The sequence below is a fragment of the Nanorana parkeri genome, unplaced genomic scaffold (assembly GCF_000935625.1).
Source record: "Nanorana parkeri isolate BGI_ZX_2015 unplaced genomic scaffold, ASM93562v1 scaffold507, whole genome shotgun sequence".
Lineage (NCBI taxonomy): Eukaryota > Metazoa > Chordata > Amphibia > Anura > Dicroglossidae > Nanorana > Nanorana parkeri.
This window is the reverse complement of record NW_017306775.1, coordinates 273,583-288,444: the sequence shown is the minus strand read 5'-3', so window position 1 is coordinate 288,444 and position 14,862 is coordinate 273,583. Positions and strand designations below refer to the sequence as shown.

General features: G+C 45.9%; 1 protein-coding gene across 1 annotated transcript; it reads left to right on the top strand.

Moving 5' to 3' along the window:
• The first annotated feature begins 207 nt into the window (after window positions 1-207).
• On the top strand, window positions 208-13,482 carry LOC108790847 (sepiapterin reductase-like). The gene is made up of 3 exons (XM_018561206.1): window positions 208-567; window positions 11,085-11,375; window positions 13,287-13,482. The coding sequence occupies exons 1-3, from the start codon at window positions 252-254 to the stop codon at window positions 13,472-13,474; spliced, it is 795 nt and encodes a 264-aa protein (XP_018416708.1). The 5' UTR covers window positions 208-251; the 3' UTR covers window positions 13,475-13,482.
• Window positions 13,483-14,862: the final 1,380 nt, after the last annotated feature.

Below are 14,862 nucleotides of genomic sequence, written 5' to 3'. Positions count from 1 at the left end.
TCTACATTTTTCAACAGGGCCCCATGATTGGTAGTCACGCCCCTGATTCCAGCCCTGCATATGACTCTATGTATTCTGATCAGGAATGGGTTAATCCGGAAACCAGTCCGCCAGGTGGTTTCCATTTGCACGGTATTGTTTGTCTGCTTTCATTGCTAATAAAGATTGTTAAAAAAAAAAGGAGCAGGAGGGGTTGTATAGGGAGCAGAGGAGGATTGCAGGCAGTGCGTGTACTTTATACTCGGCAGGAGATGGATGGGGAGCCGAGCTGCAGCCTGGGCACTGTGGTGTGTGTTATCACAGGAGCCTCCCGGGGGCTTGGCAGGAGCCTGGCATGGGAGCTGTGCCCCAGAGTGATGCCAGGCTCTGCCCTACTGCTGGTGGCCCGCACAGAGCAGGCGCTGCGCGTGTTGGCGGAGGAGCTGACACTCCAGTACCCAGAGATCAGAGTGAGATGGGTGGCAGCAGATCTGGGCACAGAGGACGGGGTGAGGAGGGCGGTGCAAGGCGCGCAGGAGCTGAACGGAGGGGACACGGCACAAAGGGTCCTCATTATCAACAATGCAGGTGAGAGCGCACCGCGCCAATATTATAAATCCACTGTATACTATTATAAAACCACCGTATACTATGCTATTATAGAACCACCGTATACTATGCTATTATAGAACCACCGTATACTATTATAGAACCACCGTATACTATTATAAAACCACCGTATACTATGCTATTATAGAACCACCGTATACTATTATAGAACCACCGTATACTATGCTATTATAGAACCACCGTATACTATTATAGAACCACCGTATACTATGCTATTATAGAACCACCGTATACTATGCTATTATAGAACCACCGTATACTATTATAGAACCACCGTATACTATTATAGAACCACCGTATACTATTATAGAACCACCGTATACCATGCTATTATAGAACCACCGTATACTATGCTATTATAGAACCACCGTATACTATGCTATTATAGAACCACCGTATACTATGCTATTATAAAACCACCGTACACTATTATAAAACCACCGTATACTATGCTATTATAAAACCAGCGTATACTATTATAAAACCACCGTATACTATGCTATTATAGAACCACCGTATACTATGCTATTATAAAACCACCGTATACTATGCTATTATAGAACCACCGTATACTATTATAAAACCACCGTATACTATTATAAAACCACCGTATACTATGCTATTATAAAACCACCGTATACTATGCTATTATAAGGCCCCGTTCACATTGAGCGATTTATCGCGCAATTTTTGTAGCGATATCGCTCATATTTCCGCGCTATATCGCTCTATGTAGCTTCACCAATACATTTCAATGTAGCTGTTCACATCTCGTCGCTCAATATCGCTGGTAGCTTGTCGCTTCTACATGACCCTTTTTTAGAGCGATTTTGAGCGATATTGCTCCTGATTGCATACAGCCCAATAGGAAGAAGTCGCGCTCAACGTCGCTCAATGTCGCGCAATTTCCATGTCGCTCAGTGTGAATGGGGTCTCAAACCAGCGTATACTATGCTATTATAAAACCAGCGTATACTATGCTATTATAAAACCAGCGTATACTATGCTATTATAAAACCAGCGTATACTATTATAAAACCACCGTATACTATTATAAAACCAGCGTATACTATTATAAAACCAGCGTATACTATTATAAAACCACCGTATACTATTATAAAACCAGCGTATACTATGCTATTATAAAACCAGCGTATACTATTATAAAACCACCGTATACTATTATAAAACCAGCGTATACTATTATAAAACCAGCGTATACTATTATAAAACCAGCGTATACTATTATAAAACCAGCGTATACTATTATAAAACCAGCGTATACTATTATAAAACCAGCGTATACTATGCTATTATAAAACCAGCGTATACTATGCTATTATAAAACCACCGTATACTATTATAAAACCACCGTATACTATTATAAAACCACCGTATACTATTATAAAACCAGCGTATACTATTATAAAACCACCGTATACTATTATAAAACCAGCGTATACTATGCTATTATAAAACCAGCGTATACTATTATAAAACCACCGTATACTATTATAAAACCAGCGTATACTATGCTATTATAAAACCAGCGTATACTATGCTATTATAGAACCACCGTATACCATGCTATTATAGAACCACCGTATACCATGCTATTATAAAACTGTATGTGGCTAATAAATCAAATGATAATGTTCAGTGTATGAACAGCTTTTATTTCATACTTTCATTTCAGCAAATGTGACCGTGATCTAAACCCAGGAAGTGAAAATGTGATATATACTGACCCCCACACTGGGGTGCCTGACCCCGATAATACCCCTTCATTGGTGGCCAGTGGCAGTGCAGGTAACCCCCATCTCACGTTGGTGGTCACTGACCCCAATGCTGGGGATTAATATTGGGGTCACTGACACCAATGCTGGGGGGTTCTTACAAGGGATGCACCAATACCGTTTTTTCGGTATCAAGTACCGATATTTTTTGTTTCGGTACTCACTGATACCGAGCACCGGTGCCGTGTACCCAGATTATAAGGAAGTCATGATCCGCCGCCCGGCTTCCTGATTGCCTGTGAAGATGGTGTTCTAGCAAAAGAACACCAGCTTCACTTGCCGAGGCTGCCTGGCTTCCTGACCAATCAGGAAGCCAGGAGGTGAGTAATGAGGTGCCGTCCGGCTTCCTGATAGGTCAGGAAGCCAGGCTGCCTAGTAACAAGTGAAGCCGGGTTCCTAGCCAATCAGGGAGCCAGACGTCACATCAGGACCCGCCTCCCGGCTTCCTGTTCGGTTATAAAGCCGGTGTCACTTGTTCCTTGGCAGCCTGGCTTCCTGACCGATCAGGAAGCCAGGAGGGAGGTCATTACAACCACCTGGCTTCCTGATTGGTTAGGAAGCCAGGCAACAAGTGAAGCCGGCTTCCTAGCCAAACAGGAAGCTGGGAGGCGGGTCATAACCTACCGCCCGGCTTCCTGATTGGAAAGGAAGCCGGCTCCATGCTTCCCCTGCACTTGTGATCAGAGGGAGATCGCCCTCTGACCACAAGGTCCGGTATCAGAGGTAAGTATCAGAGCATTTGGGCGGTATCGGCACCGATGCTAGTATCGGTACATCCCTACTTATTACTGTGTCCATTCACATTTAAACAGTACAACAGCAAAAAGTTTCCCAGCACTCACCAGCCAGGATGCAAAAAAACCTGTCTGACCGCTAAGGTTAAAAGCAGAGGTTTTAGATACACGTCTTCTGCATGGTATATACTGTATAAAGCCCTTCCATGTGCACCTTGCTCTAACTCTGGTGATGAGTCGATGAGTGCGTTTCCCATTTGTTTTGCTTGCATTGACATTTTAATGTGACACTAAACTGAGGAGTTAAAAGAGAACTATGGGGGTCAGTGTTTTTCCACATAGTTCTCTTAAGGGTCACGGGAGTACATAAACTAGCGTCCTCCCGTGACCCAAAGCTCAGTATATAGGGAGCTACAGCTCGCAGTTTACCGAGACCTCCCGCAACCAGGGCAGATCCTGACATTACTGCCGAGATCCACCCAGCTGCGTGAGTGACAGCTGGCTCTGCCTATCTAGAGGCAGAGCCAGCTGTACCCGCCCCCTCCCCTGTCCATTCTGCCAGTCAGTGCTGGAGGATCAGAGAGGGGAGGGGGGACCCCTTTGGGGAGCTGTGACTGACAGTCTTGGCTCCCTGCAAGGAGATGATGGAGAAGTGAGTGAGCGATGGTATGTGTTCGTTCACTTCCCGATCAATAGAGCCGATGTGTGACAGTTTAATTGTCGCACGTCGGCTCGAACTATGAGGCTGAGTGATTTTCACTCACCTCATAGTTCTCCTTTTAAATCTTAAAAATACATTCAGGTACCTTAACTATTAAAAAAACAATGTATCTTATTTGTGTATCACTCGGCTGTAGATCCTCAAATCATCTCTGAATTGGTGCTGACACTGTCCTTCCTTCTGGAGGGTGGCTACTATTGTTCCCCATGGTCCCTGTGTGTGTTGTAATGTAGTCACCGCTCCAAGCTCACTCCTGAGGACTATCCCCCCCTCCAGAAGGAAGGACAGTGTCCGCATGAATTCAGAGATGATTTGAGACTCTACAGCCGAGTGATACACAAATAAGATACATTTTTGGTAATCGTTAAGGTGCTTGAATGTATTTTTAAGATTTATCTCCTGAGTTTAGTGTCACCCTAATGCATGAAGTTACTATTACTGTCACCACCAATGGGGCTCATTTGACTCCCACGTTGTCTTCAATATGCATCAGGACCAAAATTATCAGACCTCCAATTCATTTGGCATGAGCGACCTAACTTGATGCTGTGTACTTCAATGCACAAAGACGAGCTGCTATTGTGTGGCCCTTTGAAAGTGTTGGGGGCCACACCATATAATTGTCAGGTTGACCACCCCAGTGTTAGCCTGGGAGCTTTTGGTGGTTACGTGTGCTATTCTGCCGAGCACCGTTTCCCAGGAGCAGTATCTGTAGTAAATAATTTTCATGATGGAATTCCAGTCTCCATCGCCATCTTACCTCCTGGTGAATCATTTCCATGAGAGAATTCCAGGTTTTAGCAGTTGCTGCGTTTTGCTGGTTCTGGAATGGAAGGGATCAAGTATGTATATTGTCTGGCCTCCTAGTGTCCTTGCTGTATTACGTCCTGACTCTATCATTTCATGTTCTCTACCTCTTAACAATTGTTCCAGAATGTGTTTTGTTATATAACCCTGGTGCCCAACATACGGCCCACAGGCTCTCTGTGTGGCCTGACTCGTCCTAGCCGGGGTCTACCACTTGTTAAACATTTTGCAGAGGGATGCCGGGATGTTATGGAAATTCGCTTGGGTTAAACGCACAAATCCATGCTGCGCTAAAGTGCACCAAAGTATGCCAAACGCAAAGAATTTCCCCGTGCTTAAAAGCACGTGTATTACGCTCTTTTGTGCAAGGACCGAAGGTACTTCCATTGAATCGTGTAGAGTCAAGACAAGGTGATGCTTTCATTGTGGAGATTCTGTTCCAAGAGCCCCCAGCACAGTATATCTGTTTATTTTTATATGTGACAAAACAGGAAGTGACAAAACAGGAAATTATGTCAACAACCAACATCACTTCCTCAATACACCAACATCACATAGCCAATGAAACACATGTACAATAGAAAAGGGAGTGTATCTCTGTATCATAGTAGAAGCGGTGTGCACAAACCCGTGTGCACAGCCGCATGTTTTCCTAGCCGCCATCTTTCCAGACCCACAAACGCAATCTCCCATTAACACTGGAGCTAACTTTATCCAGCATTGCTCAGTGATCAATGCCCAATAAAGTTATTATGTTTCTCATGAATGGAAGCTTATCTGCAGGGACAATGCCATACCATTTCCAGCGCGCTGATCAGACGCATCAGAAATACGAACGCACGTTCCTTTCAAAAAGGCAGATATGTATCTTAAATAATACTATGTCCTCAAAGCAAGTGCATACACGCCAAGCCAATAAATCCGCGCACCGCCCAGGGGCCCTAGCCGGCGTCCATACACTCGCAAAGGAAACACTGCTCTGCCATTCGCACAGGAAGATATCCACTCCAATGGTTTACCCCCAGTGTTGATTTAATCCGGGTCACGCTCCATCGAGCGTGGCGCAGAAATCCGGACACTGAGAGACATGATGACAATATTACAATATACTTAAAAACACATTCTAATAAAATTTCCACAACTGGGACACTCTACATCTTGGCACTGAAATGAAGCCATTACTTACAGGTAAAGTTGTCTCTACTCAACAGTAGAAGTATGGTCCCAGCCCAAAGTCCTCCTGGGAGAAAGCTGGCTGGGAGCATGTGAGCTGGTAAGAATACACTAAGTGGGGTTAAATAACTCTACCACTGACCACCAATGTGGAATAGGGGTTTACAGCACTGCTACTGACCACCAATGTGGAATAGGGGTTGCCAGCACTGCCACTGGCCACCAATGTGGATTAGGGGTTACCAGCACTGCTAGTGACCACGAATGTGGAATGGGGGTTGCCAGCACTGCTACTGACCACCATTCAAGGAAGGGGGTTACTAGCACTGCTACTGACCACCAATGTGGAAAGGGGGTTCCTAGCACTGCTACTGACCACCATTCAAGGAAGGGGGTTACTAGCACCGCTACTGACCACCAATGTGAAAAGGAGATTACTAGCACTGCTACTAACTACCAATGTGGAAAGGGGGTTCCTAGCACTGCTACTGACCACCATTCAAGGAAGGGGGTTACTAGCACCGCTACTGACCACCAATGTGAAAAGGAGATTACTAGCACTGCTACTAACTACCAATGTGGAAAGGGGGTTCCTAGCACTGCTACTGACCACCATTCAAGGAAGGGGGTTACTAGCACCGCTACTGACCACCAATGTGAAAAGGAGATTACTAGCACTGCTACTAACTACCAATGTGGAAAGGGGGTTCCTAGCACTGCTACTGACCACCATTCAAGGAAGGGGGTTACTAGCACCGCTACTGACCACCAATGTGAAAAGGAGATTACTAGCACTGCTACTAACTACCAATGTGGAAAGGGGGTTCCTAGCACTGCTACTGACCACCATTCAAGGAAGGGGGTTACTAGCACCGCTACTGACCACCAATGTGAAAAGGAGATTACTAGCACTGCTACTAACTACCAATGTGGAAAGGGGGTTCCTAGCACTGCTACTGACCACCATTCAAGGAAGGGGGTTACTAGCACCGCTACTGACCACCAATGTGAAAAGGAGATTACTAGCACTGCTACTAACTACCAATGTGGAAAGGGGGTTCCTAGCACTGCTACTGACCACCATTCAAGGAAGGGGGTTACTAGCACCGCTACTGACCACCAATGTGAAAAGGAGATTACTAGCACTGCTACTAACTACCAATGTGGAAAGGGGGTTCCTAGCACTGCTACTGACCACCATTCAAGGAAGGGGGTTACTAGCACCGCTACTGACCACCAATGTGAAAAGGAGATTACTAGCACTGCTACTAACTACCAATGTGGAAAGGGGGTTCCTAGCACTGCTACTGACCACCATTCAAGGAAGGGGGTTACTAGCACCGCTACTGACCACCAATGTGAAAAGGAGATTACTAGCACTGCTACTAACTACCAATGTGGAAAGGGGGTTCCTAGCACTGCTACTGACCACCATTCAAGGAAGGGGGTTACTAGCACCGCTACTGACCACCAATGTGAAAAGGAGATTACTAGCACTGCTACTAACTACCAATGTGGAAAGGGGGTTCCTAGCACTGCTACTGACCACCATTCAAGGAAGGGGGTTACTAGCACCGCTACTGACCACCAATGTGAAAAGGAGATTACTAGCACTGCTACTAACTACCAATGTGGAAAGGGGGTTCCTAGCACTGCTACTGACCACCATTCAAGGAAGGGGGTTACTAGCACCGCTACTGACCACCAATGTGAAAAGGAGATTACTAGCACTGCTACTAACTACCAATGTGGAAAGGGGGTTCCTAGCACTGCTACTGACCACCATTCAAGGAAGGGGGTTACTAGCACCGCTACTGACCACCAATGTGAAAAGGAGATTACTAGCACTGCTACTAACTACCAATGTGGAAAGGGGGTTCCTAGCACTGCTACTGACCACCATTCAAGGAAGGGGGTTACTAGCACCGCTACTGACCACCAATGTGAAAAGGAGATTACTAGCACTGCTACTAACTACCAATGTGGAAAGGGGGTTCCTAGCACTGCTACTGACCACCATTCAAGGAAGGGGGTTACTAGCACCGCTACTGACCACCAATGTGAAAAGGAGATTACTAGCACTGCTACTAACTACCAATGTGGAAAGGGGGTTCCTAGCACTGCTACTGACCACCATTCAAGGAAGGGGGTTACTAGCACCGCTACTGACCACCAATGTGAAAAGGAGATTACTAGCACTGCTACTAACTACCAATGTGGAAAGGGGGTTCCTAGCACTGCTACTGACCACCATTCAAGGAAGGGGGTTACTAGCACCGCTACTGACCACCAATGTGAAAAGGAGATTACTAGCACTGCTACTAACTACCAATGTGGAAAGGGGGTTCCTAGCACTGCTACTGACCACCATTCAAGGAAGGGGGTTACTAGCACCGCTACTGACCACCAATGTGAAAAGGAGATTACTAGCACTGCTACTAACTACCAATGTGGAAAGGGGGTTCCTAGCACTGCTACTGACCACCATTCAAGGAAGGGGGTTACTAGCACCGCTACTGACCACCAATGTGAAAAGGAGATTACTAGCACTGCTACTAACTACCAATGTGGAAAGGGGGTTCCTAGCACTGCTACTGACCACCATTCAAGGAAGGGGGTTACTAGCACCGCTACTGACCACCAATGTGAAAAGGAGATTACTAGCACTGCTACTAACTACCAATGTGGAAAGGGGGTTCCTAGCACTGCTACTGACCACCATTCAAGGAAGGGGGTTACTAGCACCGCTACTGACCACCAATGTGAAAAGGAGATTACTAGCACTGCTACTAACTACCAATGTGGAAAGGGGGTTCCTAGCACTGCTACTGACCACCATTCAAGGAAGGGGGTTACTAGCACTGCTACTGACCACCATTCAGGGGAGGGGTTTGCCAGCACTGCTACTGACCACCAATGTGGAATGGGGGTTGCCAGCACTGCTACCGACCACCAATAAAGATCAGCCTAAGGCCAAAGCTCTCAACTATATTAATTGCAAAACCTGTAACAGATTGTGCATGAACCAAAATGAAGCAGCTGACTGAGGCTTTTTATTTATAAATTTACCAATTCTCACCTTGATGTTAACAAAAGTGAAAAATTTACCCCGAATCCACACTTGGTGCTACTATTTTTTCTCATTGAAATTTTAAAGCCTTTTAGAAAATTATTTACTTATTCCTTAATATTTATTTACATTCTTGAAAAGGGGCAACAAGTATAAGTTCCCTTTTGTTTCTACAGTGCGCTTCTCCTTCCAAGGGCATGATCGCTAGGGGGAAAACTCTGTGGTGCCCCTCCCCTTGGTAGCACATGCTTATTTTGCCTTACAGTTAATCCAGCCCTGGTTACAGTCCATTCCTTTTCATTGGTCTTCCTAACCTGACACATTGCACTTGGACTTTTTATGGACTTTGCTTTGGTAGGAAATCAGTTCATCGTTTGCAATTGTTGTGCAATATGGTGACCAAAAGTCAACAAAATAGTTTGTTTAACCCAAAAAAGTAGAAAATGCAGTAGAACACAACACTGTACAGTAAGAAGCAGAGAAAGAGAAGCTATGGGTGGTAAATGTTTTACATTTGAATCCTCCCAATCAATGATTCATAAGCTTGCCCTTTTTTGTGAACTTTTTATTAAACCCTTCACTGTTGCAGACATTAGAACTGACCTGTAAAAGCAGAAATCCCTAAAAACACCAGCCAGCCTGTAGGGAGCATTACACCAACTGCATGAAAGCTGCTCAAATGCTGGACAGAAGGATGAAGGGATCAGGGTTTGTACTGAGGTTTATTCTGCAACTCATAGTTGCCCACTGCCAGAGATCTCAAAGCAAGTCAGGCATGTAGGGAGAAGGGGGTAGACGTTGGAAGAAACTCCAGGCACCACCCAGTATTGTCCCATCTGACATGCCTCAAGTAAGCAAGGCAGGCAGGTAGCTGGTAGGGTAAAAGTTGGAACAGTACCGGGGGCTGCCTGGAGGACCTTTCATCTGACATGCCTCAAATGAGCAGGGCAGGCATCTAGAGGGTAGGGTAGATATCGGGACGGTACTGGATGCTGCCTGGAGTGCCTTCTGTCTGACATGACTCAAGTTGATAGGTAAGTAGTCATATACATCAGTAATGTGCGCCAAGAGCTACACAGTAACCATGTGCCCAAGCTGGTCCTGCACCATTCAAGGCCTCTCTGTTGGATTGTCAGTGGCACAACCTCTTATTTTGCAGGGCAGGCATGTAACATGCAGGGTAGAAGTTGGGATGGTGCTGCCTGGAGGTTATTCCATCTGACAAGACTCAAGTGGATAGGGGAATCATCACATACCCATACAATATACAGGTGAAACTCGAATACCGTAATTAGAATATCGTGCAAAGTTCATTTATTTCACTAATGCAACTTAAAAGGTGAAACTAATATATGAGATAGACTCATTACATGCAAAGCAAGATAGTTCAAGCCGTGATTTGTCATCATTGTGATGATTATGGCTTACAGCTCATGAAAACCCCAAGAACCCCAAATCCACAACCTCAAAAAAGTAGAATAGTACATGCAATCAATAAAACACGGATTGTACATAGAACAATATCGGACCTCTGAAAAGTACAAGCATGCATATGTACTCAGTACTTGGTTTGGGCCCCTTTTGCAGCACTTACTGCAATTACTTTTGCACGATATTCTAATTATTCGAGTTTCACCTGTACTCTGAGCTGAGACCATTCCCAAATCACTGGGTGTCTCCAGGGACAAGTAGTATCAATGTGCTCCAGCTGGTCCTGCACCATTAAGGGGCTCTCCCTAGAGGGGTGTAAAGAGACCCAACCTATTACTTTTCTCTGTAGACATTAACCAGCCTTCACCTTGGCGTCTGATCCTTGGAGGCCTCACATATTTGCTTTCAGGGTTTGGGAGGAATGAGCCAAGCTACCATCTTCAAGTCAACCATCCTGACAGCCACTCCACATGTCCCCTAATGCTCAATCTTCCTTTTTTTTATAGATGAAAAGAAACCTGGTGTGTAGGGGTCTGGTGTAAAGAGTTGGGATTCCCATCCCTTTCTGTCCCAGTTCCACTAGATAGTCACCAAGGCCAATCGATGGATGTAATGACTTCAATAAGGATCTTGTCTTGACATATCTGGATTCTTTTATAGATACCCCATGAAATGTTTTCTGTTGACCTGCCCGCCATATTACAGGATCTTCTTAAATGTGCCTTGGTCTTCTTCCTCCGCAGGGTCTCTGGGCGATATCGACAAATCATTTGTGGACTTTACAGACCCTCTGGAGATGGACAGATATTTCTCCTTCAACGTGTCATCAGCGCTGTGCCTGACCTCGTCCCTGCTGAAGGTTTTCCAAGGACGTCCGGGGCTTCAGCGGCATGTGGTCAATGTCTCTTCTCTGGCTGCCATTCAACCGTTCAAGTCTTGGACGCTGTACTGCGCCGGGAAGGCGGCTCGGGAGATGATGTTCAGAGTGCTGGCCGAGGAGGAGACGGACATCCGCGTACTCAGCTACTCACCAGGTTGTGTAAAGCGCACACAAAAAATCTGCTTTGCTAAACAATAAAGGGGTTTTCATGTTTTTACAGTTTTGGAGTGCAGAGGGATTAGAACACCTGTCGGGTTTTTATTGCTGTCTGTGTCCCCTCTATTTGTCCGGGTGACCGTTCTCACTAATAGTAGAAAGGAAAATCTCACATTTTGAGTTGTCACCAAAACAGGAATAGATGGAAAATCTTCTAAATGTGACATTCGTTCCGATGACTCTGCTGACCACCAGGCATTTCTTCTCCCTTCCTGTTGTGGCTATCGGACAGCAAGTGAAGGGTAATCTCCCCAATGGGATACAGATGACAAAAATAGCTGACAGGGTTGTTAATCCAAAACGAAAAAAAACATTTGGTTTCCGTTCCACTTAATGGAGAACTATGAGGTGAGTGCTTTTCACTCACCTCATAGTTCTAGCCGACCTGTGACAATGAGCCTCTCACAGGTCAGCTCAGTAGATCGGGAAGTGAGCGAACGCATACCGGCGTTCGCTCACCTCTGGATCCTGTCACAACTCTCTGCCGTGACTGCTGGATTCGCCCCTCCCCGCTCTGCCAGAATGGGAGGGGGCGGGTACAGCTGGCTCTGCCTCTAGATAGGCAGAGCCAGCTGTCACTCACGCAGCTGGGCGGATCCAGACATAATTTTCGGGATCCGCTTCAGCTGCGGCGTCCTCCCGTCACCCTAAGCTCAGTATACCGCGAGCTACAGCTCGCAGTATACTGAGCTTAGGGTGACGGGAGGACGCTAGTTTGTGTCCTCCCGTTACCCTAAGGAGAACTATGGGGAAAAGTCCTAACCCCATCGTTCTCCTTATTAAAGACAAAAACTCAAAACATAATATATTTTCTGAAAATGGAGACTCTGTAGTATAAAATAGTTGTAGATGCATTTTCTTATGTCTCGCAATATTTGTGCAACTGTTTATATAACCCAGGAGCCTAGTGCCTATTGGGATGTGCAGAGTCCCTGCTGGGGGGGAGGGGAGAGTTGAGCTGCCGAGTAACTGTAGTAGAGGCAGCTGTACTGCTGAATCACTGTTGGAAGTAGAAGAGGAAGCTAAACTGCTGAGGGTTGAAGTGGGGAGCTAAGCTGCTGGGTCATAATTGGAAGGGGGGAGCAGGGGGAGGATGCTTAGAGAGCAACTTGACCAACCTCTGTGCTTCTACAGTGATGGTTGGAAATGAATTATTCCACAGTGTCTGCAGCTACAGAGGTCAAGGGTTTTTTTGTTTTTTTTTTACAGCTCATTTACTTGAATGTACATGGCTTGGCCACAGGTTCTCTGTTCTTCTACAGTGATGGCTGGAAATGAATTATTCCACAGTGCCTGCAGCTACAGAGGTCAAGGGGGGGGGACTTGCTTTACAGCTCATTTACTTGAATGTACATGGCTTGGCCACAGGTTCTCTGTTCTTCTACAGGGATGTGTAGGGATGAATTGTTCCATAGTGCCTGCAGCTACAGAGGACAATAGGGGGCTTGTTTTAAAGCTCCACCCAGTAAAGCTTTAAAGCTTAATTTACTTGAATGTACATGGCTTGGCCACAGGTTCACTTTAAGGAGTAATCTCCCTGAATGCTTTGCTCTGTTTAGTTATGTCTGTATATGTACCAGTGTCAGTAATATCACACAAGTGACTGGCCCATATGTTTCTGTGCTATAACCCGGGGCTCTGGATGCACATTTGGATAAATGGCTCTATATTTAGCCTGTAGTTAGCTGTAATCAATCATATCTGGATGGACAGTTAGCAGGACATAAAGCAATGACCGGCATGGCTCCAGCCGCCATCTTGAAATAAGGAAATCCTTTGGTTGAATTTGCGATGACCTGTAAATACTTTTCTTACATTCTGACTCACTTTTCATTCTCATATCCGGCAGGGCCCTTGGATAACGACATGCAGGAGGAAGTACGGACCAAGACGAAGGATCCGGAATTGCGTCTTCAGTTCGCTAACATGAAGAAAAGCGGCAAACTCATCGACTGTCGCGTGTCTGCGCGCAAGATGCTGGACGTCCTCCAGGCAGACGCCTACAAATCTGGCGACCACGTGGACTTTTATGATTAACATTAGCCGATGCTGTGACGTGCGATCGACAATCCGCAATCTTCTGCTTTTGTAAAGGGAATGTAAAGGTCAACTCCACCCAAAAAGTGATTTTTAGTGTTGCACAGCTGCAAGTCAAATAACACATTGAATTACATGTTATCTTCTCATATTGCTCAGGACTCTATTGGTAAGATCTCCCCTTGTGGAATCCGGCAATTACAAAGTCAAATACTGGTGTCACATTTCTCCATTGGAGTCTTCAATAACCAAAAAGCCAAGAACGTGTTCCAGCTGCAAAGCCAGCCAGAGCATTCATATAGTTCTAGTACTAACCTGGCAAGTGTATGGAAGGGGACCATGAAAGGTTAACCATGGTGTATACATCAGTGCCCATTGCATATCCTGAAGAACCCCAAGAGGAGATACCTAATGGGGTGCTTTTATATGACAGAAACAAGATACAGTATGTGGTCCTAGTCAACATAATTACTTCTGTTGGGCTACCATACAAACCCCATCCAATTCTACTTCCATTGGGCTACCATACAACCCCCATCCAATTCTACCCGTGTCTCATTCATATTAGGTAGACATTCACACTAGGGCTGCACCGATGCCTGTTTTTCGGTATTGAGTACCGATATTTTGCTTTGCGGTACTCGCTGACGCCGAGTACCGGTGCTTCTGTTGGCATGGAGCCAGCTTCCCGGGCAATCAAGAAGCCAGGGGGCGGGTAATGACATGCTGCCCTTTTTCTTTATTGCCCGGGAAGCCAGCTCCATGTTCGGCCGTCTCGATGCTGAATGGCTGGGAATCCAGCTTCCCAGCCAAACGGCAAGTACCCGGCTTCTTGGCCAATCAGGAAGCCAGAAGTCGGGTCATTACTTGCCACCCGGCCTCATGAGTGGCCAGGTAGCCGGCTCCATGTTCCCCCTATGGCACTGTTGGTCAGAGGAAGGTATTAGAGCATTTGGGGAAGTACGAGTACTCCCCCAAATACTCGGTATAGGCACCGATACTAGTATCGGTATTGGTGCAGCCCTAATTCACACTATAGGCTCTGGTAGATCTAAGGGCTCACTCACACCAGGTGCATTGAGTTTCTCTGGTCTGAGTTGATCAACGTGAAGACACTTGCTGTCCATGTGCCTCATTTGCACCACACTAGGGCATGGTGTGCGTTGATGAACAATGGAGGCGTGCTTAATTTTTATGTAGAAAAATAGATCAGTTCATCCCAACACTCTTGTGCTTAGAGCTGGATGAGTGTCATTTAAAGAAGCCTGGTACAAAGCATTAGTGCGTGTGTGCAATATGCGTACCATAATGAGTGCCTGCTGGTGTGACCGGACCCTAAAGGAGATTGTACAATTAGATTGTAACATGTTTGGCCAGTTTAAGAGTGA

Excerpts from the sequence above, each read along its gene's own strand:
- LOC108790847 (XM_018561206.1), top strand. The coding sequence starts at position 252 with ATGGATGGGGAGCCGAGCTGCAGCCTGGGCACTGTGGTGTGTGTTATC. Across the intron at positions 568-11,084 it reads CCTCATTATCAACAATGCAG|GGTCTCTGGGCGATATCGAC; the intron begins GTGAGAGCGCAC and ends CTTCCTCCGCAG. Across the intron at positions 11,376-13,286 it reads CGTACTCAGCTACTCACCAG|GGCCCTTGGATAACGACATG; the intron begins GTTGTGTAAAGC and ends CATATCCGGCAG.